Source organism: Salminus brasiliensis, chromosome 9 (genome assembly GCF_030463535.1).
Source record: "Salminus brasiliensis chromosome 9, fSalBra1.hap2, whole genome shotgun sequence".
NCBI lineage: Eukaryota > Metazoa > Chordata > Actinopteri > Characiformes > Bryconidae > Salminus > Salminus brasiliensis.
This window is the reverse complement of record NC_132886.1, coordinates 19,313,487-19,340,977: the sequence shown is the minus strand read 5'-3', so window position 1 is coordinate 19,340,977 and position 27,491 is coordinate 19,313,487. Positions and strand designations below refer to the sequence as shown.

Below are 27,491 nucleotides of genomic sequence, written 5' to 3'. Positions count from 1 at the left end.
GGTGTTTCAGAATAATTTATACCAAACCAGACAATCAGCAATCAGCAGGAAGTGAGGCACTCTTTGTAAATGCAGCCAACATGTTGGCTGTGTGGAAGCAAGTTTCAGAGAATGACCCAATTTAATGTATGCAGTGGTGACATGTATAAACATCTGCAAGTAAATGTGTCCTGAATTCAATATTCTTCTTTTGGTCAAGTGTTTAATTTTGTTTGGTTTCGGCCAAAAATGTTTATTTCGGTGCATGCATAGTGCATACCTTGTACCAAGTACAAGTCACCAGTGCTCTGCTGACTCAGTAACTGCAGAGTTCCAAACCTGCTGTCAAAGCTGCAATTAGGAATCTGCTCCATATTGATGCTTTTTAATAGCTATTAATGGATTTAGTATGGGATGTCATAAAAGCTCCTGTAGGTGTAATGCGTAAATGTCCCAATACATTTGACCACATAGTGTATCTTTAGTCTAGGAGATATAGGTCATTTTACTGATCTTGACACATGTTTAAGAGTGGCGTAATATGATTCAACTCAAGTCATTTTAAGTGGTGAAACAGTAATTCTCTAGATATAGTTAGATATAGATAGAGTTCTAACAATGATCATTTTCATTTTCATTTATGATTAAAATTTTAGGATGTGTTAGCTGATGAGATCCATGCTCAGTTAAAACTAAACCATTAGAGAGAAGTAGAAGTAATGTTTATTATATGTTATTTACAGGTTTACTAGTAACGGCCTTTCAGTTTTGTGAGGCATCTCTCTAGGCTTTCTCTTTGGTTTTTTGGTTGATGAGAATGGGTAGACAAGGTGATAAATAGATGTATGTGTGGTTAGATCTTGCACATAAATCTCACAAATCATACGCACATTTTTTCCCCAAACAAGGCAAGGGGTAGTGTGAGTCAGTAGAGACACAGATGACACAGCAGTTTTCCTGTGAATAAGAAGTGCAATTTGATGTTTCATATTTTATACTCCGAATATTTGGACATATGAAGTGAAACTCCAGCATCCTAAGGTGGTGATGCTCCGTTGTTCAGTGCCAGTGGTTTGCGGTGCAGTGGAGTTGCCCGTGGTACTCAGATCATTAACGCATTCTCCGTTTACAGTCTTGGTTGGAATTTTCAGATATCTGATCCAGCATCATAACTCGTTGTCTTGCTCAGTGGCCAAAATACGCAAGTCTTGTTTACTTTCAGGGAACATGGTAACAGCTTAATTGGCTCAGTGTTTCAGTGTGATGTTTCTTCTGTCTATCAACAGAGCAGTGTGACTGAGGACAAAAACGATGACAAGTCGGTTACAACGACATTTGGCGTCAACCGGCCCACCATCTCCTGCTTCTTTGACAGTAAGCTGGTCTTTTTTTTGTAACTTTCCCTCAAGCTTTCAGTTACAGCACATAGTATAAAGCATTGACTGTTGCTTTGCCTTTGTTTGAGGTGGTGTACGCCATCATTTATGCTGCTACCTGTATCAAGCCAGAAATCTTCTGGCCATGGATAAAGATAGTTTCTCAGGTAGGTCAGAATCCTGTTATGTTGGGTGGGGGAGGGGGTCTAGGGCCAGGGTTTGTGATTATTCTGCTCAAACACACAAACTAAACCAGTTCAACTGCTGAGATAAATCTCATACATTACTAAACGCATATCCAGACACCACTGTATCAACCTATATTCAAGGTTCCAATATCGATATCAGAAAGAAAGTGATATAGTAAGTAATATTATCTCTAATAACAAAATTGATAATACAATAAATAGTAATTCCAATAAACGGTTATTCCACCAAACAGTGCAGTTGGTCTGCAGTATGTTTTGATGGTACTAAAATGGTAAAAGATTATTCCATGAACAGCAGAATGGTTTTTAATTATTAACTTGGTGCATCAATGCATGATTCAATTGATGTGGGTGGTCATATGTATTTATATCAAGTATATTATAGTGTCTTTGAACGTGGCTCGCTTTTAGAACTTGAGCAGTTCCTTTTATAACAGACTTGGAAAGCTTAGAGTTCTCAAATACAGTGATCCGTGACTGTATGAAAGTGCTCTTAGTTTCGAAGCAGATGTGGTTTGTATCGGTCATGTCCTCCACCACCAAGCTGTTCCTGCTCGAGTCTGTCGTTCATTATAAGCAGCTGTCTTCGTTTGTCCAACACCACGTGTGTAAGCTGTGCCACTCCTTGGCCTCGACCTTTCAACCCTGGAGCCCTCAGTTATTTCTGTGGTCTCCAGGGTGGCCTAATGCTACTTTCTTAACATTAGCCACATTAGTGTGATTCCAAAGCACGCTCCAGACATCCAGACATCAGCAAAATCTGACCTTAGATTTTGCCGCTGTACCACACCACATGAAGAGCCTCATGCTAGATTCTGCAGTTTTGCAGCACTACTGCACGCTAAGGTCCAGATTTCTTTGCCGTACACTCACATGCGGGCATTGTAGATCTAGGGTCTATGGGTAAACCTAATATGATGCACATTGAGAGTGGTACATAATAGACCAAGAAGAACATTTTTATGAATCTGCTGTGTAAAACAGAAAGGCAGCTTTGCTCAGTGTACCAGAAGGGTTTCTTTTTTATAAATAACAATCATAAAAGTGTTTTTTTGAGAGTCTTTTGAGACTTAATAGTAGCATTACCATGCCTGAGCTTACGTCAGAGATGGTGAAATATGGGTCTTGGCAAAGAGTGGGATAAAGCAGTATTGGTTGAGCTTAGCCCAGAGTGTAGAGAAGCTCTGTAGATTTACAACTGTGGGCACAAGGCAAGATGTGGTAGAGGGGTCGAATGTTACACTAGCATAGTTAAATTTAGTGTCTAGATGCATTTGAATTGGATACTTTAAAGGGAATTGTCCATCTTTGTCCAGTGGATTCTCTATATTAGTCTCATTAATGATGTAAAATGAGTTAAAGGTAATATTCAACCCCTAGAATTCAGGGTTACTGTAAGTAGAAGAGCAATTATTCCATGATTTTGAATTGGTGGAAAATGTTGCATGTATAGTAAGTATGTTCAGTATTACAGTTCAGACTCTCTAATCAGCAGCAGCAATGGAGAGGACAGTGAGGGAATCTAGTTCTCTTCTGCCAGTTACAAATGACAGAAAATGTCATTCTTTTTTTTATAGAATTACAGAATGAACACCAAGGCATTTCCTAAGGGTTTTTGCATACTCATGCCTTTTATTCTTTTATAATCAGTAATTTTTAGCAGCATCTATCATCATACCTTTTTTAAACACTTTCATGTTGGCATTGTGTAACTTGTGACTCTAAAATGAGGCAATTACTGAAAAGAATGACTTTTTTTGTCATATTTGGTTGACATTAAACATGATATTAATCTACCTTTACAGAGCTGTTGACCATTCACACTAGATATACTTATAGTACTGTGGAAGGTTAGACTTTAGTTAAACACATATCTCTTAATGTACATAGTGTAGCTCTAGTCTTACTTCACATTTCTCAATTGCTAACCCGAAAATAATCCAATCAGGATTTTGCCTAGATAGCACTTCTCAGTGCTATCTACTGAGGTGTTCTGCTGTTTGGGTCTTCATGAGCATGAGGTTAAGGCCTAACATGCTAGATTAAAATTCAGCATAATTAGGAACCAATCATAGTCTAATTTCCAGTGGGTGGTACTAATTTTATCTGAAAAAACATCACTCTAGGACATCTGTAAGTTCAACATACATTACTGAGTATGAATATAAATGATAGTCTAATAAGGATTTAGGCAGCAGCACTCGTTACTGGAAGACTTTTAAACTGTTACATATGTAAGGTAAAATATATGTTAATGTCTGTAATTCATTGTAATGTATACTTAGACTAAATCAGACCAGCCCTAGTGTCCAGTCTTGTTTTCCATTTACCATTTAAGATGACAAATAAACACGGAATGTAACATATGCAGAAAGGCAAAATAAATCAAATGTAAATGGTGTAATTACTTAAATAATAATAACTAATCAAAGTTTCATGGCAGGTTAAACATTTCTACTGATTAGATGCAAGCCTCTGTACAGAGGTCGTATTAATACGGTTTAGTGAAGATAGCTAGTGGCAGGGTTGCTATGCAAATGTTTCATTGGAGTAGTATTGCGGTCTGGCCTGTCGACCTTGTAGCCGTGGAAACAAAAACCCAAACAAGTGCAGCTAAAGTGTGTCCTAACTTGTGTGCCTGTGTGTGTGTGTGTGTGTGTGTGTGTGTGTACGCAGACACCAGGATTACCCACATACTGTGACATATATTTCTGCCTTGGTGAAAAGGGATTTGGCACTGGGCAGTGTGGTTAGCTCGCTAGATACAGGCGTTGATATAAACACTCTAACTGCGCTTATCAGGTGGAAAGTTCTACTCTGCTGTGCACGAATGAGTCTCCAGATGTTGTGGGTAAGCGCGGGGGCTACTGTTTCACTGTAATCATTTAGTCTGTCTGCTGAATGATGACTTTTTAGCATCTAAGCGCACTTTTTTTTTTTTTTAAGCACATATTTTGTTTTTGCGGCTTCGAAGAGAAGAGAGGTTGCTGAAGGCACTAAGGAAAGCCATATTTCTCCTGATTTGCTATTACTGATGTCTTGGATGGCTGACCAGCTGATTACCGCAGCTCATGAAAGATCTACATAGCACAGTGAATGTACAGTACATCACTTCTAATAAAATTGTACCCAAGTATAGTGCGCTCATCGGGTTCCAAAAGTTTTAACATCAAAAGACCAGAATTATTTTTGCAGATTGCTGCAAAAAAATGTAATAAAATAATTCAGTTTTGTGTATTTTTGTTAGATAATATAAATTAATGGGGCGCTCCTTTAAGAACTTGAGATGTCAAATAAAAATCTAAATAAATGTCAAATGAAAGGCTACAGCAGACAGCATAAAATGCTTCGTAAACATCCTTTAGCACTAGGTTAATGTTTGCATTTTAATAAACTGACAATGGAAGCGATAACATGTTGCCATAGGGCAGGAGAGACCGTAAGGTAGAATTTTTATTCATTTTATTTAACAGTTTTGTTGTATTGAAAATTGAGTGTTTAATCATTACCCCAGAGTACTACGTGTAAATAGTATACACTCAAATGAAAGAAACCGAGTGTATTCACTTAAAAACTAAGCATATGTTGACAGTACAAAACTGAATTGTAACGTGTTTAAGCAACGAGTAAAATAGTCATGTCTAGATGGAGTAGATAGGATGTAGTAGCAGACCATGTTTATTTGAAACTACAGCACACTTCCAGATGTCGTAAAATGTCAGGGAGCCAGGCTACCAGGTATATGAGAAACCGTTCTAAACTAAGGCCGAAACAACATTAATCAGGGGTCAAACCCAGAAATAAACAGAGAAACACAGAAATAGCTTAGAATGATAGTAGCAACGAGGCTTCACATATGTCTGCACTCCGTCAGGCTGATGCTGATGAGTTTTGTGTGTAGAGTGGGGCTGGGCCAGTGAGCCATACCTTGGTGACACTGAGTACTGCAGAGTGGGAAGAGGCGAGACCATTTATATTGGGGCAATTTATATTATCCCAACAGAAAGGGAATTCCAGTGAATGCCAAATAAATTGCACTGTAATGTTTCAGTTTTCTTCCGGAAGTAACAAAGTCTCTACATGTTGACTCTACTCATTTAGATTTAATAGAAATGTGACGCATATTATATTATATAGATTATATTATGAAATGATTTAGTTTTGTGATTGTTGCAAACCACCAATAACAGCTTTAGATGTAAAAGGGTTAAAGTGCTTAAGAGACAGAAATGCATCACCCAAAGGTCCATATGGCACTGAATCCTCTTCCTAATTAAAACACATGGTCAGTGGTTATGACTCATTACAGATGTCCAGCATAAATCCCATGCCTGGAAAAACCACGGTGGCTAAAATAGTTAGAAAACTGGGTGAAAATGAGTTTGTGTGTGGAGGAGTATATTGTTTTTGCTTCATTTTTGACGAAATAATGGAAACAGATTTCAACGGGTCATGTGTTTGAGGCTTAATTTCGAGCCCACAGACCCAGATGAAAAAACATGCCAGATCCTTTTAAAAATTTGAGGCCAATATAAATCAACAGGTCCCACTCTCTGATTACAAATCTTTGAACGGCTTTGGGGTCACGTTCCCGGTTTGTAGGAATATGGGGAAAAGACATAAATCAGGGACAGGCTTGTCCTGAGCAGCTGAGATGGAGCTGGATAAAGGAAGATGATGAATAGAGCACAACTTCTCTTTACAAGCCAGAATTCAAACTTCCATCCACAACTCCACCATTGGAGATGGATTACGGCAACTGGCCAGATCAGACCAGAGGTTGTGTCCTAGGCAACAAAGCACTGGAAATTCAGCTGTCACCATGTAGTATTGAATTCTATTGACAGCACTTTTGTACACGTCAGATGTTGTTGCAAGATGGATCAAAGTTCCAGGAAGAATAATCAGAGCTTAACAACTCAATTCACTGACAGTTGCAGTGGTTTTTGTTCTAGACACTGCACACAGTGCCAGAGAGTTTCAGGGCTGCTATCTACTCATTACTGACACTGAGCATGTAGGACTCAACACACTGTGCATTACATACTGTAATATCTATGGTTCTACAGCAAACAACAGTATGGAAAGCAATATGGCAGGAACACTAATCCATAAATATGATTTATATAGGTATTTAAATAAGAACTTAATTGGCTATTCATACCCAAGATACCTCAAATCCAAGAAATCAGAAGCTTTTAATATGTGCAAGATTATTGCTCAATTCAGCACTCTTCCTGAAATAGATGGGACTTCAGTCTATAGTCTAGATCCTTGTCTTCAGTGCTCTTTAAATGGTGGAAGGTCAGGTTAGGCCATACTTGAAACACAAATGGCTCTAGGTACAGATAAGCTTTTGACTATGGCCATTAGGTAGGGAGAGGATGGTCTTTTTTGTACTTTGTAGGCCAGCGTCCAGGTTTTAAATCTGACTTGGGCATCTTCTGGAAACCAGTTAAGAGAACACAGTAAAGACTGGCATGGCTGAACTTGTTGAATTGAATTTGTGCCGTTGCATTCTGGATTGGTTGCAAGGCCCTGATGGCATGCATAGGAAGACCAGCCAGGAGAAAGTTGCAGTAGTCAGCCTTATTCAAAAAATGACAAGGCTTTGAACAAGACCATGGGAAGCCTCCCCAAAGCGAAAGGGCTGAATTATCCAGATGTTGTTGAGGAGAAACTTGCATGACCAAGTCAGATTTGCAGCATGAGCGTAGAATCATCCACAGTTGTGCCAAGGTGTTGTGCCCCTGCATCTGGAGTGATCATGGAGTTTTCAAAGGGGGTGACAAGATTGTGTTGAGTACCAGTAGTTCCAGAGGTGTAAAGCAGATCGGTCTTGCTGGGGTTCAGCTTCAGGTGATGAGCAGCCATACATAACATGTCAGCGAGGCATTTATATGAGTAGAAATATGAATCAAAATACGAGTAGTGTCAGATCCAGATGTCAGATGTTATCCGGGAATAAGCGACCCTGTAGGTAGGATGCTAACAATTGCTCTGCAGAGCCAGTAGTTCCAATTAGGGCAGTTTCCGTAGAGTGCTCTGGTTCAAGGCCAGACTGGTTGGGGTCCTGGGAGTTTGCTGATTGTACACAGGATATTCAAGAATGGTTTATGACATCTATGATTTAGCTTAGAACTTAGAGTTCTTTTTTGGATCCTAGCTGATACAAACTAGCTCACTAAGGGGTTTCTTTTAGAGGAAAAGACATGCTGGAAAAGAGAGTCTGATAAATGCCTTAAATGTAAATGTAAAGGAACTAATTAGATTACAAATTGAGAACACATTATTATTATTATTATTTATTTTTTTATTATTAGCTTCTTACTGGAATTTTCTGTTCCTCCTTAAATGGGGCAGAATTTACAGGAGGCAGAATGTAACTAAAGCACTGTTTTAAGGTGTAATTTCAGCTTAATGCCTTGAGATAAGCACACTTTTCTTGTTATGATCCTGTCTGCACAGTTACCTGGCATTTTAGATGTCTTTTACTGCACCAGCACTGCAACAAAAAAAAAAAAAAAAAAAAAAAAAAAAGGGGGGGGGGGGGGGGGTGCCTCTGACAATCATTTGTAATCAGTTGTAAGTGTAGATAATTTAACTAAAATGCATTAACTGCATTATTATATAACCATATTTTGCTTGTTGTATGCTTATTCTGTGGCATATCTTTAGTATTAAAATACATATTTATATATTTAAAACCAGTAGACAGGGGCTTAAAGATTAACCTCAAATTAGAGCTCCTAAAACAGTTTGGTAGGGAGTCCTGGAAGCTGGCCTTCTGACAAGAGATGGGCTCTGTCTTTCTGATGGGTTCCGTCTGCATGGTCCAGAACTGCCTACTCTGCAGCCATTTGACAAATATACAAAACAAACAGCCACAAACCATTGTTGTTGCTTACAAAGTGTTTAGCTTGACAAGCAAAGTCTGTTTCCTGACAGACTGATCAAAAAATGTTTCGCAGAACAGCGTGGTTTCAGAAGAGAGGATAGTGCAAATCAAAAACTAATTATTAACTCCAAAATGTGTTTATTTAGGAGCTGCATAGGCGATCCCACATTTTTGAGAATCTAAAAATTATACAGAGTGCTTAGTCAACTAAACACTACACTGTTGACAGATGGTATACAAGACGCATTAGCGGCGCCTCCTTTCTCTTCTCTCTTGTCTGAGTGGACAGCAGCAGTCTCCAGAGACTTGCGTGTTTAAGTTTTACACGTGGGCGGCCGTCGCCGCAGCATTGTCCAGTCCCACAATCCCCCTGGGCAGACTGTTTATTTACTCGGGGCAACCCGATTAGCCCCTGCTTGTATTTATTTCCCATTGACTCCTGGGTAACGGCGCACACTGCACTTGGCTTATTTATCCGTCTGTTTATTTGAGCCAGTGCTTTTTGTGGGAAGGGGTATAAGACTGTGTGTGTGTGTTAATCAGAGCTGGGAAAAAGCAGGTCCGCTCCCCTCCCTAGTGAAACTATCCCATTGCGGCTGGTTTACGTGGACTAGAATAATAAACTTTTGGGACTCCCTCAAAAGTGAAAAAAAAACCCCATCCCTCTGATTTCAAACATTCCTCTGCAGTTGATGTCATTATATTTCATTTCTGCTCCCTTTAGAATAGGTTTTACTCTTTGGCTCTGTTGCTCTCCCAAGGGGGAACAGAAACAAATACACACACTGACGTACATGCACACATGTACGTATGTGCATTTGCATGTTCAGACATCAGACCACATGACCAAACTTCAGTTTATGCTTCTTTTCACTTCTGCAGTTGGCCTTATATTCCTGATTCATCACTTTTATTGTTGAAAGTAAATAAACTCTAAGACAAAACTGTGTTTAATTTTTTTATTAATGTAAATGTAATGTAAAGGTGACGTCAGGATTTTGGATGATTACCACCCCATTTCAACCCCAAGTCCCAAATTCATATTCCTCTAGCCCACACCTGGCAATAGACATCTGTTTCAGCAACAGGTGCAACCTAAAAGCAGCTAAATGCATTAATTAGAAGGGATGTCCACAAACATTTGGACATATAGTGTCATATATCACCTGATATAATCAGTTATCTGAATTCTTAACTTCTTCAAATTAATATCACCCACAAAACAGTTTGATGGGTTGGCCACTACTCCCAATAGAGTACATAACAAAGTCACTGGTATTAAATAACCATCTACAGTTATGGTGGCCTGCAGTATACACCAGATAAAGGAGTTTTTACTGTATGTAATGATGAAAAAGTGTAAATGCTGTTGTCTACTAGAGCTGTAGACAAATTTCACTATATGCCAACATATCAGTGTCTCATACATGCACTATTCTGTCCACTAAGTGTGCTGTTCCACATGATTCTGATTTTTGGCCTGTGACCTGTCTCTGTAGACCCCTACGCCATTGTGTCTTTCTTGCACCAAAGCCAAAAGACAGTGACCATAAGGAACACTCTCAACCCTACCTGGGACCAGACTTTAATCTTCTATGAAGTGGAGATATTTGGAGACCCTAAAGTAACCGAGAAGAGTCCTCCAAACATTGTGGTGGAGCTGTACGATCAGGACACTTATGTGAGTTAACATTGTGTGTGGTCTTCATTGTAGTTCCACCAGTCTGAAGTGCTTGGTGGCAACAGGCTGGTGTTGGTTTATTTGATAGTAGTCTGCTACTATCTATGTAAATTAAAATCAGCCCTTAGAACCGCAATATGTTCTGGATCAAGGACACAGAATCAAGAAAATATATCAAAAGAGAATTGCTATTGCTGTAGTTCTGTTCCTCAGTCATTGCACTGTTAATGGCCTGTGGACGTTTATGCTGTAGGGGGCAGATGAGTTCATGGGACGCAGTGTATGTCAGCCCTCTCTGGTCTCCTCTCCTCGATTGGCCTGGTATCCTATCCTGAAAAGTGGCAAAGCTGCTGGAGAACTCCTCGCTGCCTTTGAACTGATCCGCAGGGATAAGGTGAGACCTATCATCAGTGTCATCACCATCATCGTTGTCATTATTGATTTACTGTTTTGCTTATTATTTTGCTATCCAATATCGACCAGAGGATCTCTGTAAAGCTGCTTTGTAACAACATTAGTTTTGAAAAGCGCTGAATTGAATTAAATTTATTCAAATTGAATTGAATTACTATGTAAATATTGTGGTTAATACCAGGGACAAGCATATCATTTAGAAAATGATAAAATATGATGATAAACGTTCAGTTTTCATTATGTGATGAAAACCTGTTTACATTCAAAATTTTTATTTATTTATGTATTTATTTTAAATGTACAGCTCCCAGCAATGGGTTACACTGATTTGGAGGAGAAATTAGATGTGTTGATTAGTGCTGATAATTGCTAGATTACTATATTTACTGGAATAGACTTGTCAGAGGTTACAATGGACTGGTTAGACTCGCCAGAAGGCTCTACACATGTGTGATCCAGTTGTGCACTAAAGCCTGTCTATTGTCAAAGGTGTTTTCAGTTATGCATTTAAACAGCTGACCCAGGCTAAGACTCAGATTCAGGGGCATTTGCATATTATCATATTAGATCATTCAACACTTCAGCACAATTCTGCTTAACTACTTGCACAGTGCAGGAATGTGTGTCATTACTGTTTGTGGAGGATTATTTCTTTAATGCTTTGAGAAGAGGTCTCGTTTTGTAGGCTGTGGCTTTGCATCGAATAGACTGTATTGTCTGAATTCACTTTGTTAGGGAGTTGTATGTGTGTGTGTATGTGTGTGAATTTTGTGCGTCTGTGTGTCTGTACTGAGGGCGTCTGTGTCTCAGGAGATCACTGTGTGCTTTTTGATGAGAGCTTGTTCACATGTGAACAGGCTGCATTCCCAGCAGCTACAGGCTAATTTAATAACGTCCCATGAAGTCACCGCCTTCAGTTGAGACTTATTAACTTTGTGGTCTCCTTTTTTCCTTCTTCTTTTTTGTCTGTCTGTCTGTTTGTCTGTATATCTGTCTTCCTGTCTGTCTTTCTATCCATCTGTCGATCTGTGCGAGTTTCTGTCCCTGCCTTTCTGTTTGTTTGTCTTTCTCTCTATCTGCCTATATGTTTGTGTGTCTGTCATTGTCTCCATCTGTCTGTCTATATCTATATGCTCTTGCAGCTTGCGATTCATCACATCCCTGGTCAAGAGGTTAGTAATGATTCTGCTCTTTGCTTAAACACACACACACACACACACACACACACACACACACACAAAGACGCACCCGATTCTTTTCTTCTCCACTCTCGAACACAGGCCCTCACTGTTCTCTAAGTGAAGCATGACAGAGTAATTGGATAGAGCTGCTGTAAGTGGTGAAAGCGTCACTGTACCTGGATCAGTCTGACTGGCTCTGCATCAGTCCTGGATCAGAGTCACTGGCCCTGTATCAGTGCTGGACAAGTTTAACAGTCTGTCTGAGGCTGGAATTGTCTCCCTGCAGCGAGTGTGTAATGCAGGCCGCCGGCAGGCTGATTGGAAATGCCAGTGTCTTGTTAGTGGGCCAGAAGCCCCACCCAGCCCAGACTGCCCACCTGGCACCACTTACAGCAGCATAATCAGAGGGAAATTAAATCAGACTGCACGCTTAGAGCAAGGGCCAGCCCACCCACACCAACACACACACACACACACACATACAGCACTTTTGTATTACTTTTGTACTTTGTGTACTTATATTTTATATATAGGTTATTGACAATTAAGGGATTACAAACCATTCTACTGTCCAAAAAATGGCATATGGTGCAACCATATTAAAAGTTTTAAACTGAAAATGTGTATAAGGTAATCCTGGGAACCTATATAGACAGTTGTCCTGGAAGGTTATAATATTATTTAAACCTTTTTTTTAAATTCAGTCCTCCTGACACTGTAAACGTGAATTACTCACTTAATCACAACTCAATTTTTTTTCCCAAAAATTGTGGAAGGGATACAGGTGACTGTATTTCACCATGAAGGCCACTTTTTGATGCAATAACCCGTCATCAGAATAAAAGTCCTCTTTTGTCAGTTGTGCCGCATGACATTTGAGGAAACATTTATAGACCAGGGTTTTGCAATTAGTTGAATACTTCTAAAGCTCCTATATTTTTTAAACATGCTGTATTTTTTAAAGGTGCAAAACATAAAATCATACCAAATCAATTTTCTATTGTATACAACTAAATGACCTTTTTTAATAGATTTCTAAATCTGTATATTGCTGCTGTCCGTTTTAGATTCCCCCCGGTTTTCAACCTTGTAGCTGCTCTATACACTCTATAAATAATTCTGTATAAATAGGCCAGTAGAAATGCTCTAAAATGACTTGGAATAAACTCTTATTTTACATTAAATGAACTTCCATTCAAAGTTCCAAACATTTTTGGCTACTCTTGTAAAGTCACCATTTTATAGATACACAATTTTATAGATATATGTTTATGTCTGAACTAGCAAACCACTTGACATTGTTAGGCTTTGGAAGGCATACATGCCTAGATTTTATTTTATTTAAAAAAATGTAAAGGGGTAAAATAAGATAATGTAACATATGTCATGTATGTAATTATGTTTAAGGAAAATAATGGATACAAAACATTCACGTCATTTACTTTTTACATTTCCAGGGAGACATTATGTTACATTCCCACATCATGGACGAGGTAAGTAACAGATATTGCAGATTAAATAATTTCCTTGATTATTAAAAAACATAACTTGCTTGAATATCTCATCTCATTGTTGTTGTTGTTTTTCATTTTCTCTCCCTTCTCTTTTTTGTTTTTATCTTCAAGCTCGTATTTCCAGGGGTCCTCACTGACAGTTTACAGCAATGGGTACAACTCACACACACATACACGACACACAGCAATGCTGAAAAAAACATGCTGGCTAAATAAGGCTTATTATTCAGTTTACAAATAAGCTTGCAAAAAGGCTTTAGCCCCTAACAGTGATACAGTTAATAGTCTCGGTAGAGACTCTTCCAGGTTGTGGTCTGGTCTGATAGGGTCTGATGTCTCTCAGAGTACAGCCAGCAAGAGAGCAGAACTTTTGTTGTATTGACTGCTGAACCTCAGCCCTACTATGTCAGACGCTTAATTACGCTCAGCTGTAGTCTAGGAAAAATGAATTGATCTGTGAATCTGAGAATCTGTACAAATTTGTGATCTTTTGGCCAAATCGCTGACTACCACCACATATGTTTATTCACGGTTGTTGTGTTTGCATTGGGTACATAGTTCTTTGTAGTGGTGAGCCACTGATTACAAGGTTGCCATTCTGCAGTGAAACTGATCTGGTCTTGGAAGACAAGAATGTGAAATGAAGCTAATCTGCCACCAACAACACTTGTTTATACCAGTGTGTATCTTGCGTGCAGGCAAAGCCCACATGTGTCTGGGCTTATGACAGCATAAATGGGCTTTTCAGGCTTTTTTTGTTCTGTTTTACAGTCAAGAGATGGCTTCTGCCAGGAAAATGCCAAAATACTCATACTAGCTTGCAGTTTTATTAAATTCATAATGCGGTTGGTATAGCGTAGTGAGTAAGACTTCTGTCCTCCGTGAGGCGCACTGGGGTTTGATTCACCCATCTGGACAAGCATCCTGTATCTATAATAATAAGAGGGCTTGCCTGCCCGAGGGACTTCTAATGCTACATTCTCCTACATCTGTAACATGATTAGATTGGGAGTTGATTAGAATAGGAATGTCTGACAAATGCCTTAAATGTAATTTTAAAATGTAAATCTCCAAATTTAATTATCTGTATTGTCACATTGATGAACATATAAATCTGTAAAATTTAGGTCAAATTTCTTTTTTAAGACGCAATGACGACATTTCTTTAACAAGGCTGTCATGCTCAGCTGGGAGTTGACGGTCAATTCAGAAACGTGTCTGTTTTATGAAACACAGTTAACTATTTAAGTGGTTCACAGTAGGCTGTGGACTAGGCCAGTCGGCTAAACAGCACAATTTGGCTAAATTTGGTCTTGAGTGGGTTGAGTCCCCTTGGGTTATAGAGCTCTACTATTAGTTGAAGCACAATGTAAGGAAAATATTTAGGCCGTGCCAAAGATGGAGTCATATGGGAGATTTCCTCTGAAAATCTGGATTTTTTTCTGACCTTCATAGACCTTCATGTAAATTTACTTGAAGGTCTTAAAAACCCATTCTCAGACAGTAAGTAGTGGAAAGAAAACAAGCTGCCATTAAGCTGTGGAAAAAAGATTTGAAGATTAGATTTGAAGACATGCAGATACCATGTATCTTTTCATGATTAATGCTTTATTTGGTGTGTATGGCATATGTTAAAGAAAACAGTGTGCTTGAGTCATTGTACTACAATCAGCTATAAGGCTTCCTCTTTCCGCTTTGCCGAAACCCTAATGTTGTTTTTGTTGCTTGCTCTTTGGCTTTGCCTCAAAACAAGCCTGCCATATTGTTGGCTATTAGAAGCAATTGCAAGATATTACCAATGATGAGATGCATTTCCACAGTTTTATGGAGTCTTAAGATCTGATTAATCATCTCTTGCACCGCTATGCGGTTACGTCATGTTTGTTGCTTAAACTTACACGGTGTACATGCTGAGTTTGTGGAGGCGTCGTGTAACAAGACTGCTGGAAAATGTCTTCTTTAATAAATGATTTGGGGAATGTTTCTTAACCATGTGCTTGTTTTAAAGACACTCCTCTAAATCTGTGACTCAGTTTAATGAAAGTCAGACATTACATAGTGTACCGTTAAAGGTCTGAGGCATATCGCAAACCGTGCTTTCACACAGTGTGCCATTGTATTTAACAGTGACGCCTATTCACCAAAGGGAACAGTGCAGTCTTGCTAATAATGGCTGTGTTTTTTGTGAAATCTCTGCTAAGTACAAAAGATATTTGCAATAACACCGTTTGACTGATTGTCCTGTCTATTTGGAACCATTTTCACGTGTTCGGATCATGTGATTGCAGGCATTGCATCATACAACTGCATTTGTGTTCTGTTAAGATCTACTAAAAAAAAAAAATAGAAAGGAAATGTGTGTTTAATGCCTTTTACATATGGAGATTTTTGTTAAATGAAAATGATTCTGTTTTGTGTTCTGATTGGCAGCCAGAAGACTCTGACTTGCCCTACCCTCCTCCTCAGAGAGAGCCAAACATCTACATGGTGCCACAGGGCATCAAACCTGTCCTACAGCGCACTGCTATTGAGGTTAGCCCTATACTGAGATATCAAGAGAAATAATAATTATATTGTGCTATTGCTAATAATTACAAGTATGATCATAACAACTTTATAAATATTTAAGGCCGAATGCAAATCCAAATACGAGACTTTATACAAGATTTTACAGTATTGCCTTTCCCGTCCGATTCGCAGATCTTGGCATGGGGAGTTCGCAATCTGAAGAGCTTCCAGCTGGCCAGCGTGACCTCCCCCAGTCTGCAGGTGGAGTGCGGCGGCTGCATGCTGCAATCCTGTGTGATCCGCAACACCAAGAAGAACCCCAACTTTGACGTCAACACGCTCTTCATTGATGTGGTATGTGTAAAGGTCTACTCATGTGCCCCACTTTCAGCATATCATTTAAACAGATCTAGCTGAAACTGGCTCTGCTGTCCTCCACTTGAAAGTTGCTGCTTTGGTTTCCTTGCATGAGTGACAATAAACGTGAGCAGTGTCAGCAGAATCCTCAGAGTGTTGACCCCATGGCTGTAATGCCTACCACAACCGCAGTACACAGCACCAAGGAAGTACAACCATAATTTGCTAACTCTAAATGGATCGGGTTGTTCTCAGAGTCAGATGTCCCGTTGAAGGGAATTCGAATGGACAAATGTTGGCAAGAAATGCTGACATTTAGAGTTAGCTCCAATGCCAAACATTAGCTAGAGGCTCACCATGTCATCATTTGTCTGGTCGGTTGCGTTGAGTGTTGTGGCATCGAAGACGGTCTTCTCTGTAATCACATATGAAATGGAGAAAATAACAATGTTGCGCTCAACAGACATTCGTCGAATTCCTTCTTCTCTCTGCATTCTGTGTCAAATGCTCTCTTTCTTACTCTCCTCCTACCACCCTTTACACTGGGTGCCTGTTCACCGTGGCCCTCTGCGTACCCAAGCGGCTGCCCAGGGAGGAGCTGTACATGCCTCCTTTGGTGATCAAGGTGATTGACAACAGACAATTTGGCAGGAAGCCAGTGGTGGGCCAGTGTACCATTCGCTCGCTGGAGGAGTTCCGCTGCCAGCCAGAAAGCCTGGAGGGCGAGCTCCCAAATGATGAGTTTGGTAAGAATTTTTAACAAGAGTAAGGCATTCTTAGAGATACAAAAATTACATGTAGTACATGTGATAATACCTCATTGGTTCTCCATTCACAGATGAGGTTCCTCAGACACCAAGAGATGATGTTCTCATTGACATAGACGACAAAGAGCCTCTCATTCCTGGACAGGTAGGCTATTCACCTCTATATTTTTCATCTGCGGTCTAGAACAGTCTATTCTGTGCAGATTTTTGATTTTTCCCCCGAGCACACCTGATAAGTTCAGCAAAAACACAAGTTAGGAAGATAGAGTTGTTTGAGAACATTGTGTAGACAGTTTAGTCAGCACCTGATTTCGTGTGGAAGCAAAATTTTGCTCTGGGGTGTTCTTGGTTCTTGTTTTACTGCAGTTTTCTTTCCATTTTAGTCACATTTTCCTTTTCATAGAAGCCTTTTCTCTATGAAGATACTAAATCATTGCCATAACAAATGTAGCTGGTTGTAATTGTTTGCCAAGATTTAAAACATTCACTGAATTCAACTTATCTTTATAATTTTGTTTCTGTTCTGGTCCCACTACGCACAACAAATCAAATTTCTCTGCACTCCGCCTTCATATTCTTTATGTTACATGAGCCTTTTTATGTGGTTAGTTGTCTTGGCTGCTGCTTGGTGGCTGTGGGGTCACGCAGCCCGGGTTTCTCTGGTTACCCTTTGGACACACACAGCAAGTGAGTGAGACATGCTCTTATGAGCACTTATGTACACAGTACCCTAAAACACACTCTTAACCTCTAAACACTGGGTCTTCTGGGGGAGTCCCTTTCCATCGTCATAATGGTGGAACTTATGCCTCACTGCTGTCATCATCATGGTGACCGCACCCCGTCTATAAAAAGATATGTGTTTTGATCACTGGCCAGTCCTTTGCCCTGCTATGGCTCCATGGGCGAAGGGGCACTGTATCTGAGGCAAAGAGCAAGAAGTTCAGTGCTTGTTTCGGTCAAGTAAATGTGCCATGGCACCTACTCTGTTGAGACCTGCTAGATTTACCCATCTGTGTTCCACCCACAAAAATATTTTCCAAATGTATTGTTGCTGTTGCTGTGTTGGAGAGGCATTGGAGAGTTTTGCCGAAAATGAAATCTCATTTATTTAATGTCATGAGAAATTGTTAGGCTTGAGTAAATTTAGATATTATGGTTTGAAATTGTATTTATTTTGTATGCATGTTAAAGGTCACTCTGTTAGAATAAGTAGTCATTTAAGACAAAATCTGGGATTGATTAGGCTAAGCAGAAGGTTCACTAGCTCAGCACTTGCCTATCAATCTTAAAAGCGATGTGTAGCGATTTGTAGAACTGAAAAGCATACACACGACACACTCAGTTTAAGTGTTTTTCTGAGTATGAGTGAATGGCAAGCGTTTTCACAGTTGTCTCGCATACAAAAGTCCACACCCAGGACCGATTCTGGGCTCATTTGTGGCCGGGGTCTATTGTCACTGATTTGCTTTTACACAGAATTCAATTCAAACTGTGGATCGATTTCAAGTGTCACTTTTCTGTAGGAGTTTTTGCTAAATGGTGGGACCTAGATTCATCCATTTCTTGCTTTTCATTATTTTCCTTGGAATCAAACACTCAGTTGGCCAAGAACACTGCTTTCTGGAGTCACTGTGCAGGAACACCTGCAAACAAGGAGCCGTTCAGTGGAAGGTTTTTAGCCATACAGGCAATAATTTGAAGCAGTCACATGACAAAATATACCAATCAGACAACCCAACATGCGGCGCCGGGAGCGGATACCTTCCAAGCCTGCATCAAACAGCACCAGAGTCCTTAGGATGCCCTTACCATAGTTAACCTGTGATTTTCCTTGTGCTGTGGTCTGCAACCATGAAGGTAATTCACTTTTACTCTAGTACGAACACACGCACCTCCCCCCAAATGAATCATTCATTTATTTTGATTGAATAAAACAGCAATATTTAAATTGTAAATGTCCAACTGTGGGAGCTGAATGAAGGTTGAACACACAAAGCACAGCACAGCTATCTGCACAGAAATGTAAATCAGATGAAAAAATGAATGAATTACTTTATTTTATGATATTTCAGATTAATTATTCTATTAGTAAAGATTTCTTTTCTCTGAGTCTTTAAAAAAAAGATTCCGATATATCCATAAAAATAATGTATGTTATGTCATGTTTTCTTGAGAAGGCAGATGTGCTTAATTATTTGCTCGTTATCACTACTGTTCACTGTGCTTAGGTTTATCCAAAAGAGCACATTTGGGGGTGAATGTGGAGGTCTAAAGCTTTTTCCAGTTATGTACTGTAAGGTTGGAGCCTGAAAGGTATTAAAGTAAGATATTAGTGCTTGGCAGTATGATTGATGCTGGGAATGTTGCTCTATAAAGTGAAGTAATTGTTATGGGATTATTGGGGGCACATGATGAAATGATGGATATAGACGAGGAAATGCTGCTTCGAGCCCATTTCCAGGTTGGTGACTCCAGCAAAAGACAGTGACCAATTTAGTCTGGAAAAGCGCCCAGCTTTTAATGAAGCTTCTTATAGTGTTGATCTGTTCCCTGCCATGACTACAGACTAAAAATACCCGCCTCCGAAAAATAACATCATAAAAAATTATCATGAGGGATTATAAAAATTGGAAAATTGTTTCCATATCTCAGATGTGACCTTTCAGCCTTTTATTTGTTTAGTCACTGAAATAAACAAATGAGAACAGAATAATGAATTTGGGATTGAACTTGGTTCCCTTGGCAACATATCATAGTCAGAGAGTGAGTTTATTTACATTATTGACCTTCCAGCCTGGTTGGCTGTGCCATGTATGGATGTCGTCTGTTCTGTTGTCCATGGAGAGGAAAAAGGAACACTTAACGGCTGCTCTTTCAGGCTCGTTTTAAAGCCCACGGCCAGCGCCCATTAAGGGATGTGGAGTTCTTTTGGTCTCCATGTGTCACCTCTTCCGTTGATCCAATCGAAGAATCTGAGGTCTGATTAGGTCTCATTGCACATATGAGAAAACAGCGAAATTCCAAAAGTGTTCTTGCTGCTGAATGTTGAGCCAAAGGTCTCATGTAGGACAAAGTGGCACTCTCTTTAGAAAATGAAAAGGGACAATCAAAAGCAGTCTTTGATCTAGAACCCAAAAAGCCACTCACTTTCATTACCATCTAAATTCACAGGACAATATGGTTACAATTATTTGACATATCTGATTGCTTTATGGCCTGGTAGTATTAGCACCATCATTAAACACACCAGTTGCGGTTGAACTAGGATCATCTGAATGCTAAAAAGGGTGACCGCACTTTTGCCTAAGCAAATGTTTTGCTAAATGCATAGTAAATACCCTTTCCAGACCCCCTTTTGATTTTAGCTGGCTTGTGACCACAGCACAATGGGTTTTATTTAAAACTCTGCATTTGTATGAAGGAACATGTTTTTTCTCATTTGTTTTCTGGCTTGCCAAAGGACTGCCATCAAATGGATCGTTCAGGTCTAAATAAATAAAATGGGACCACAACCACAGCCATCCATGTGAAACTCCCCTCATGGATCTCCTCTGTCCATCAGAAAAGTTCTAAGAGTAACGAGGAACTGTGGGGTTGGGGTACTGGTGGTGGGGGTGTTCTCTCCGGAATTAATATCCTACAGGTTTATTTAATCTTTTGTATGTGATCCAATTCAATTCAATTCAATTCAATTTCATTATTTACAGAACAATAAAACAAAGTTAGGCTAAGTCTCTGGTGCAGAAGAGGTAAGAACATAAAACAATCTGTGCCTGTACTACTGCAAATGTGTGCATGAAGGCTGAAGGTTGAAGGCCAAACTAGGTTCATATACTAAGGTAAGAAATAAATCTGTAGAGCAGCGATGTGTTGTGTATTGGAAGTTCAGGAGTGTATGCTGAGGTAGACCTGTCTAGCCATTTTAGCAACATCACGTATGTAAACAAGGTGTGCAGTGCAGTGTAGAGTGAAGTATAGCAGCTAGTGTTTAGGTAGGGAGAAAAGTACACTGCTTATGTACAGAGATGGAGTTCTGGTTAAAGTGCCACATGCATACAGTCCCTGAGTTGGTGGAGCTCAGCGCAGGTATGATGAGTGAACTAGAAGAATCAGAGAGATCAGTAGCACTCTGTGTGTGTATTCGGGTTATGGTTGGTGAGGCCTGTTTAACAGCATTTGGGAATAAACTGTTCTTAAGTATGGTGGTTCTGGCTCTGATGTTCCAGATGTTCCAGAAGACATGAAAACATCATTTTTTGCCTCTTCTATTTACAGTAAGATTTTAGAGCTGTTACAATTGATTATTTTAGTAATTTAGGATTTATTTAGGGCAGTGGTGGCTCAGCTGTTAGAGCATCATGCTATTGATGACAGGGTTGTGGGTTCGATGCCCGGCCTCAGCAAGCTGCCATGGTTGGGACCTTGAGCAAGGCCCTTAACCCTCTCTGCTCCCCGGGCACTGCAGCAATGGCTGCCCACAGCTCCGGGCATGTGTTTTTATAAATGGCGAATATGTGTGTCTTTGTCTCTTTGTCTTATTCTTGAAAAAGATCAAGTAATCAACATTTTATTCAGCCTTTCAACAATTGGTAATAAAAATGAACTAGGGAGCCCTGTAGAAGAATTTTAAATATGCAGTATCATTCTTCAAACTGCCAACTAATCGTTGCCTGTTCGTAAAGAAGACGAATGGAATTTTTAAAATCACGTTTAACCGAATATCTGTGGCCACCTTTATCATGATGTATCCATCATACAGTATGCTCAGATCTTTTATAAGTAATGCATATCATATGCAATATGTATTTTGTGTGTATTTTGATGAGGTGCATGATTGTCTTGTGACAGCAGTTCACATAGCTTGCCTGTTTTAGGCCAGCCACACAACAGCAAGACTTCTTCCTAACTGCAGCATTGCTTTGGTCAGGTCAGTCAGATCAATGTCTAACGTAGTTTCAGGGGTATATCCCAAGATCCCAAGAAAACCAAAGCAAATCCCTGGACTGCAGTCTCATATGACTCTTGGCGTTCAAGCGGAATCCTGGGTCCGAATGCACGCCGGTCGGGAAATAAGGCAAAGCTAAAAAAGCCAGAGAGCAAAATATTATCCCGGTCTACTAAGCTACTGTTTGGAGCCTCTTCGGCTGAGGATGGCCTGAGACTTTGGCTTGTGTTCTCTCAGCGGGGGCTTTATGCTAATGCTGCTGCCTTTAGGTGCTTAGTGCTTGGTCTTACCTGTTTCAGAGAATGGGAACTGCTCCTGTTTGACAGCTTGGTTTCTATATTTCTTTATTTTAGACTGATGCTTTTTGACTGACAGTTCAAAAGAGGACTTTATGGTCTGTCACAGTCTATAAATCAGTGAACTTTTTTGTACGGCCTGTGTAGAAGGTCATGTCCAACCCAAATTTGGATATACAAAGTTATACCAGGCAAACACCAGAACAGAGGCCCAAAAGACTCGAAAAGCACTATTTCCACATCTATGAATTCCTTGTGTTTTATACTTTGGGGGCAGAGAGCAGTACAGAGAGCTGGGCTACACTCCCCAGTGCATTAAAAGAAACTTGAGCCCCATCATCTCCCCAAAGGCACCAGCTTTGGCTCTAGTTAAGAACCTCAAACTGGGATCTCGAATTCCTGTGAAAAACACACTCTGGAAAGGAGGACCATGTTTGTCACTCAGTGTAGGTTTTGATGAGGCCAAAGACAACATCTTGAGGGAAAACTTAACACGCCTTTGGTGGCTTTATAGATTTGCAGTGGTCTTGACTGAGGTAAGGAACGCACTTCGGTAACAGGGTGCTAAAAGCTGGTGCCCATGTTGAGGGGCTTTAAGGAGCTTCCTGAGAGGGGACTTACCGAACATTTTGGTGGTGTATGGTTTAATCATATGCCTCTCGTTGGTGGATTTATCCGGAGCCCCTTGGTGGCAAGAGTGCACATGCTATCATGCATGGAGAGGTGATCCCGCTCCCTCAGCTCTTTGCTGCATTGCGAGTGTGCTGTAATTCACCCTAATGCAACTGCCCCGTGCTAGAGGACAACAGCAAACAAATGGGCCTGGTCCTAATTAACTGTTCCTCCGAGTGCCTGCGTAAAGCTGTCTCTGTTGTTGTATATATAATGCCCTGGCACTACACTGAAGAAGGCGCTGCGAGGGTTCAGGCCTCCCTCTGATGTGGTGAGTCGTTGTCGTGGGCAACTGCGTCCCCCCCAATCCTGCCTGCTCACCACAGGCGCCACAGGAACCCTCCCAACTCCCCCAACAGCCCCCCCCCAGCTTGGGGTCGACTCTAGGGGAAAAGGGAGCACTCGCTGACAGACCTCTGCAACCAGGTCCCGTTCTAAAACGCTCTGCTAAATCAGGCCTGAAGGCTTGGATTTGGACCACTGTGGCTTTCTCTACTGTCTGATTACTTTGTGACGAGTGTGAAAAGCTGGGCTGATCCAGTGTGACCAAAGAAGTCGTTTCTCATTTGAGGGGCTGATAGAAGCTCTTCTTGGGTAGTTTCTGATGTCTGATACCTACCACATAACCTCAGTTTAACATCTGTGGTACAATGCTAACTTCATTTCACATGGTTTCGGAGCGTCCTGTGTGAGTGACACAACCTTGAGCAAAGCAATGCTGTTCTAGCACTTTTCTTCCATATAGTGTCTTGTTGCCCGCACCATCTGACTATGATTGAGGAGCGATTAAGACGATAGCCTGGGATTGGTGCAGGCATACCGCACAGTCTAATTGATTTGGCGCTGGCTATATTTGGTTGGTGTGCGGTGGCAACCTGGAACATACGCATCTCTGAGGATGATTCACTGCTGTGACCTAGCCGTGTAAAATTGAATAACCTTCTTAATTCCATTCTCAATCTTTGACCCTTGAAGTAAAGAAATATTAACAATGCATCAAGCTTTCTGTTTTTTGGATAACTAGCCCTTGACTGTGTCTATGTTTCTTCGGCGATGAGCGTTTTAATGCTAATTGTGATGAAATGACTTTTGAAATTGAATTATGTAAAATCTTAAATCTTGTTGTTCGAATGCTTTATTGCAAACAGTGCACAAAGAGCCACTACTGTTGTTGTCTTTAGCATTGAAGATGTATTTTTTTTTCCTCTGGATTTCCACGACTCCCTTGAGTGAGTGGTCTTCAGGGTTTCATTATTTTCCCATTGTTTATTTCAGAAGATGGATTTCATGGCTACTAATTTATGATGGGTTTGGCACTTCTGCACGTACATACTCCCAAGGATAACAATGGTTTGATTTAATGTTAAAGGGTACTATAGTGCAATGTGTATGTGTCGTGCCTGTGTCTAATTAGCCTTAGCACTTACATTGTTGCATTAGCCATCCACACTGTTTCTTCTCCTTCTCCATCTGCTAGAGTTATTATTGAACAAGGCACATTCTTAAACCTCATCACAGAAAAGCGACTGTCACATTCTTCATCAAGAAATGACATTTCTTGGGTCCTGCATGCTTAATGATTTATACATATGTTGAAAGTACAGTCTTGTCTGAGCTCAGAAGACTGGAATCGGAATCCTTGAAGATGCCATCTGTGCCTCATTCACGCTCTCTACTGAGCCTTTGTCTGTGAACTTTCTTCAGTCCGTTCTCTTGAATGTCTGTATTCCAACTCTCCTAAGACGCTTTTCTTAAGTGTTGTAAGTTAAGCATACTGTCATATCCAAAAGTTTGGGCACCCCAGGTCAAATGTTTTGTTCTTTGTTCTGAATAAAGTTCTGAATATTTTCTGAATATTTTAGAACATCTGGCTTGTGTTTTTGTATGAGTAGCAGGATCAGCAGTGGCATAATTAGGCTGTAGGGCCCTAGCACTAAAGAAGAGGAATGCCCCCATCATGTCAAAGTTACATTTAAATACAAGGTAATTTATTTTAAACATTTTACTTGCTTAGTAAGTTATCTGGGCTGTGAGTCATGAGTGTAAACCTGCATTTACAGTGATTAAGTGGGAATAAATGTCGTGTCAGTCATGTCAGTATGTAACCTATTGCAGCAACATTTGTTTCAGTGTATAAAGAGTCCAGAAACCGCCGATAGTTATGCCACTGCAGATCTTCCTGCAAACATGAAGCAGTGGTTTCCATCTAAGACTTCGACTCATTCTGATCTGCTAAACACTATGCCTCTGGTTTTTAGCTAACAGACGGCACCAGCTCTGCTATTCTTAACCTCTCAACTTCTCACTCCAGCCTCCATGTACGTATATACCATCGGACCACACTGGTTTCTTCTACTCTTTCTGTTTCTTGAACCTACCCCACCTGCTCTTTGTCTGTGTCTCAACATCTTCCTTCGGCCCTATCAGTGCCCCAGCAATGAATGTATTTTGCTCAACTTTTTTCTGCATGCTGTCCACATAGGACATAGGATGGTAAATTATGGTAAAATGTGGTCAGCAACCCACAAATCAGTCGTTGGCAAAATCATGTGAGCCTTTATATTAGTAGAATATTAACCATTATAATGGGCCCAGCCTTTTAACTGTGGGCTCTAATATAAAGATAATTCAGAGTCACAGGAATGCAACGGGTGTCTCACCATACAAGACCACAAAAAGGTTGGTTGTGTTGTGATACATGGAAACAAATGCCAGTGCATATGTTTAATACTGTCCCCACTTCAAATATAGAATTTTTATTAATAATAATATCTGCTTAAAAACATTGATGCCATAATGTTTGGTATATGCAAAATCTGTTGTCTTCTGATTGGGCTTGAATGACAGTGAAAATGTTGAACAGCCAATTTGACCTTTTTTGTGCAGCCCTGCATGTGTGCATGTTCCCAGAGTGACGCATGACTGCATGCCTGTACTATAAAATGAAGTTGATTTGCTGTATTCCCTTTATCCAGTGACAAGTATGATTTAAATCGAGCATAATAAGTAGTCTCTAGTGCATTATTTAGACACAATCACGCAAACTAAGTAAAACTAACAATAAAAAAAATACATAAACTTTTAGTTGTTTTTAAAATGTTAACATTTATTAAAACTTACTGCTCACTATGATATTTAACTCCACCCCTTGATGTGGGACAGTTATGAAATACATCGGTTGGTGGATTATTTCATTTGTTTGGGAAACATTTTTTTATAATTTCCAGGCAGTCATTATAAACTCATTATAAATATAATGAAACTAAAGTACTTTTATAGGTTTCCAGAATACTGCGGTCTCCACCACTTTTTTTATTATAATCTCCATCAAACTAATCAGGTTAAAGAAAGTTAATACCCTAATGATAGTTAAAGTCTAAAGTTTGAATATCAATCTATGCTGAATTATGCAACTGGTGTGTTGTTTGATTCAGGTGCTTAGTTTTATTGTAATTATTACCTCTGTGTGTATTTCTGAGCAACCTTCAGTACCTGTCTGCTGAAAATGTAGGACCTTGGTGAGCTAATTGGGTCATCTGACCCTGCTCTTCATAGCATCTTTGTCTTTGCTGATAGTCCTCATAACTATATCTGCGCCAGGTCAGCGCTACAGTGTGCAAGCACTTTTGATACAAATGCATGTTTATATCACACTCCAAATGTAGCACTCTGTGTCTCCCCAAGCCAAGACTTGGAGGTTTCTCTTTTTGCAAACAAAGATATTTATTTTATTAGAAAATATTCAAACCAGATGATCAAAAACCAAAATTTTCTCTCTGACCACAGCCAAAGTAAATAGGATCGTTAAAAGATTCCCGGTGTATATCCCCTACAGCCAAATGTCAAGAACAGATGAAGGGGTGGGATCGGGGTGCAGTTTTCCACTAATGACATTTTCAAGCTGTAGACTGTACATGAGCTCTGAGATGCCGCTCTTGTCCTGACTGGTAGCCCTAAGAGAGGGGAGGTCAAATAGCAGTTTGCGGTTTGCAACAAGCCAATCAAGGCAGGGTATTACGCTTATTTTACCATGGCCCAATTTTACCTTATACCCCTTCGACATGGAATTCATGTGCACTTCAGTCCTTTTTCCCCTTTTTTGCCAGTCTCCAGATGATCAGGCCATTGCTTAGACAGCTGCCTCACTGGGCAAGTAAAACATGTCTGGATGTAACTAGCCTCTCATTCAAATACCCTTTATGCTTAAGCACAGAAAGAAGTGCTACATGCAGTAAATGCAATGTTTATATATATATATATATATATATATTTTTTTTTTAATTTTATTTTATTTTTTTATTTATTATTAGACAAAACACCTTGGTGTTTGCCATTTGGATAGCAGATATGCTAACAAGTGAATGTAGTTGACATTTTAGTAAGTTACAGATCACATGCCAGTAACTAAAAATTAAAAGCAATATTAGTTATTATTATTAGGAGTTGTTAGCTAGCTGTACTCTAAAAAGGCTTCATTAAAAAAAAAAAAAAAAAAAAAAAAAAATATATATATATATATATATATATATATATATATATATTGCAATATGTTTACTGCATGTAACACTTCAATTCCTCAGACTGAAGCCTGTCATGTAATGAATGAATGCTGAGGGCGTCAAGATGAAGGTTTTGTCAGACTGCACAGGTTTTAGATGGAATTTACTTTTGTACAATGCAAAAATTAAACA

The 27,491-nt window shown here is 39.8% G+C and overlaps 1 protein-coding gene across 6 annotated transcripts in view; it reads left to right on the top strand.

The window, feature by feature from the left end:
• The window catches only part of dysf (dysferlin, limb girdle muscular dystrophy 2B (autosomal recessive)), a 93,357-nt gene that overhangs the window by 38,022 nt on the left and 27,844 nt on the right, over positions 1–27,491 (top strand). For 3 of the 6 annotated variants that reach the window (XM_072687699.1, XM_072687700.1, XM_072687698.1), the window contains 12 exons: positions 1,266–1,353; positions 1,445–1,522; positions 9,962–10,143; positions 10,397–10,537; positions 11,700–11,729; positions 13,196–13,231; positions 13,364–13,405; positions 15,683–15,784; positions 15,953–16,114; positions 16,698–16,863; positions 16,956–17,029; positions 25,059–25,118. In XM_072687699.1, the coding sequence (XP_072543800.1) occupies positions 1,266–1,353; positions 1,445–1,522; positions 9,962–10,143; positions 10,397–10,537; positions 11,700–11,729; positions 13,196–13,231; positions 13,364–13,405; positions 15,683–15,784; positions 15,953–16,114; positions 16,698–16,863; positions 16,956–17,029; positions 25,059–25,118 (1,161 nt within the window). The remainder of the gene's footprint in view (positions 1–1,265; positions 1,354–1,444; positions 1,523–9,961; positions 10,144–10,396; positions 10,538–11,699; positions 11,730–13,195; positions 13,232–13,363; positions 13,406–15,682; positions 15,785–15,952; positions 16,115–16,697; positions 16,864–16,955; positions 17,030–25,058; positions 25,119–27,491) is intronic. The other 3 variants (XM_072687702.1, XM_072687703.1, XM_072687701.1) reach the window with 1 other exon arrangement.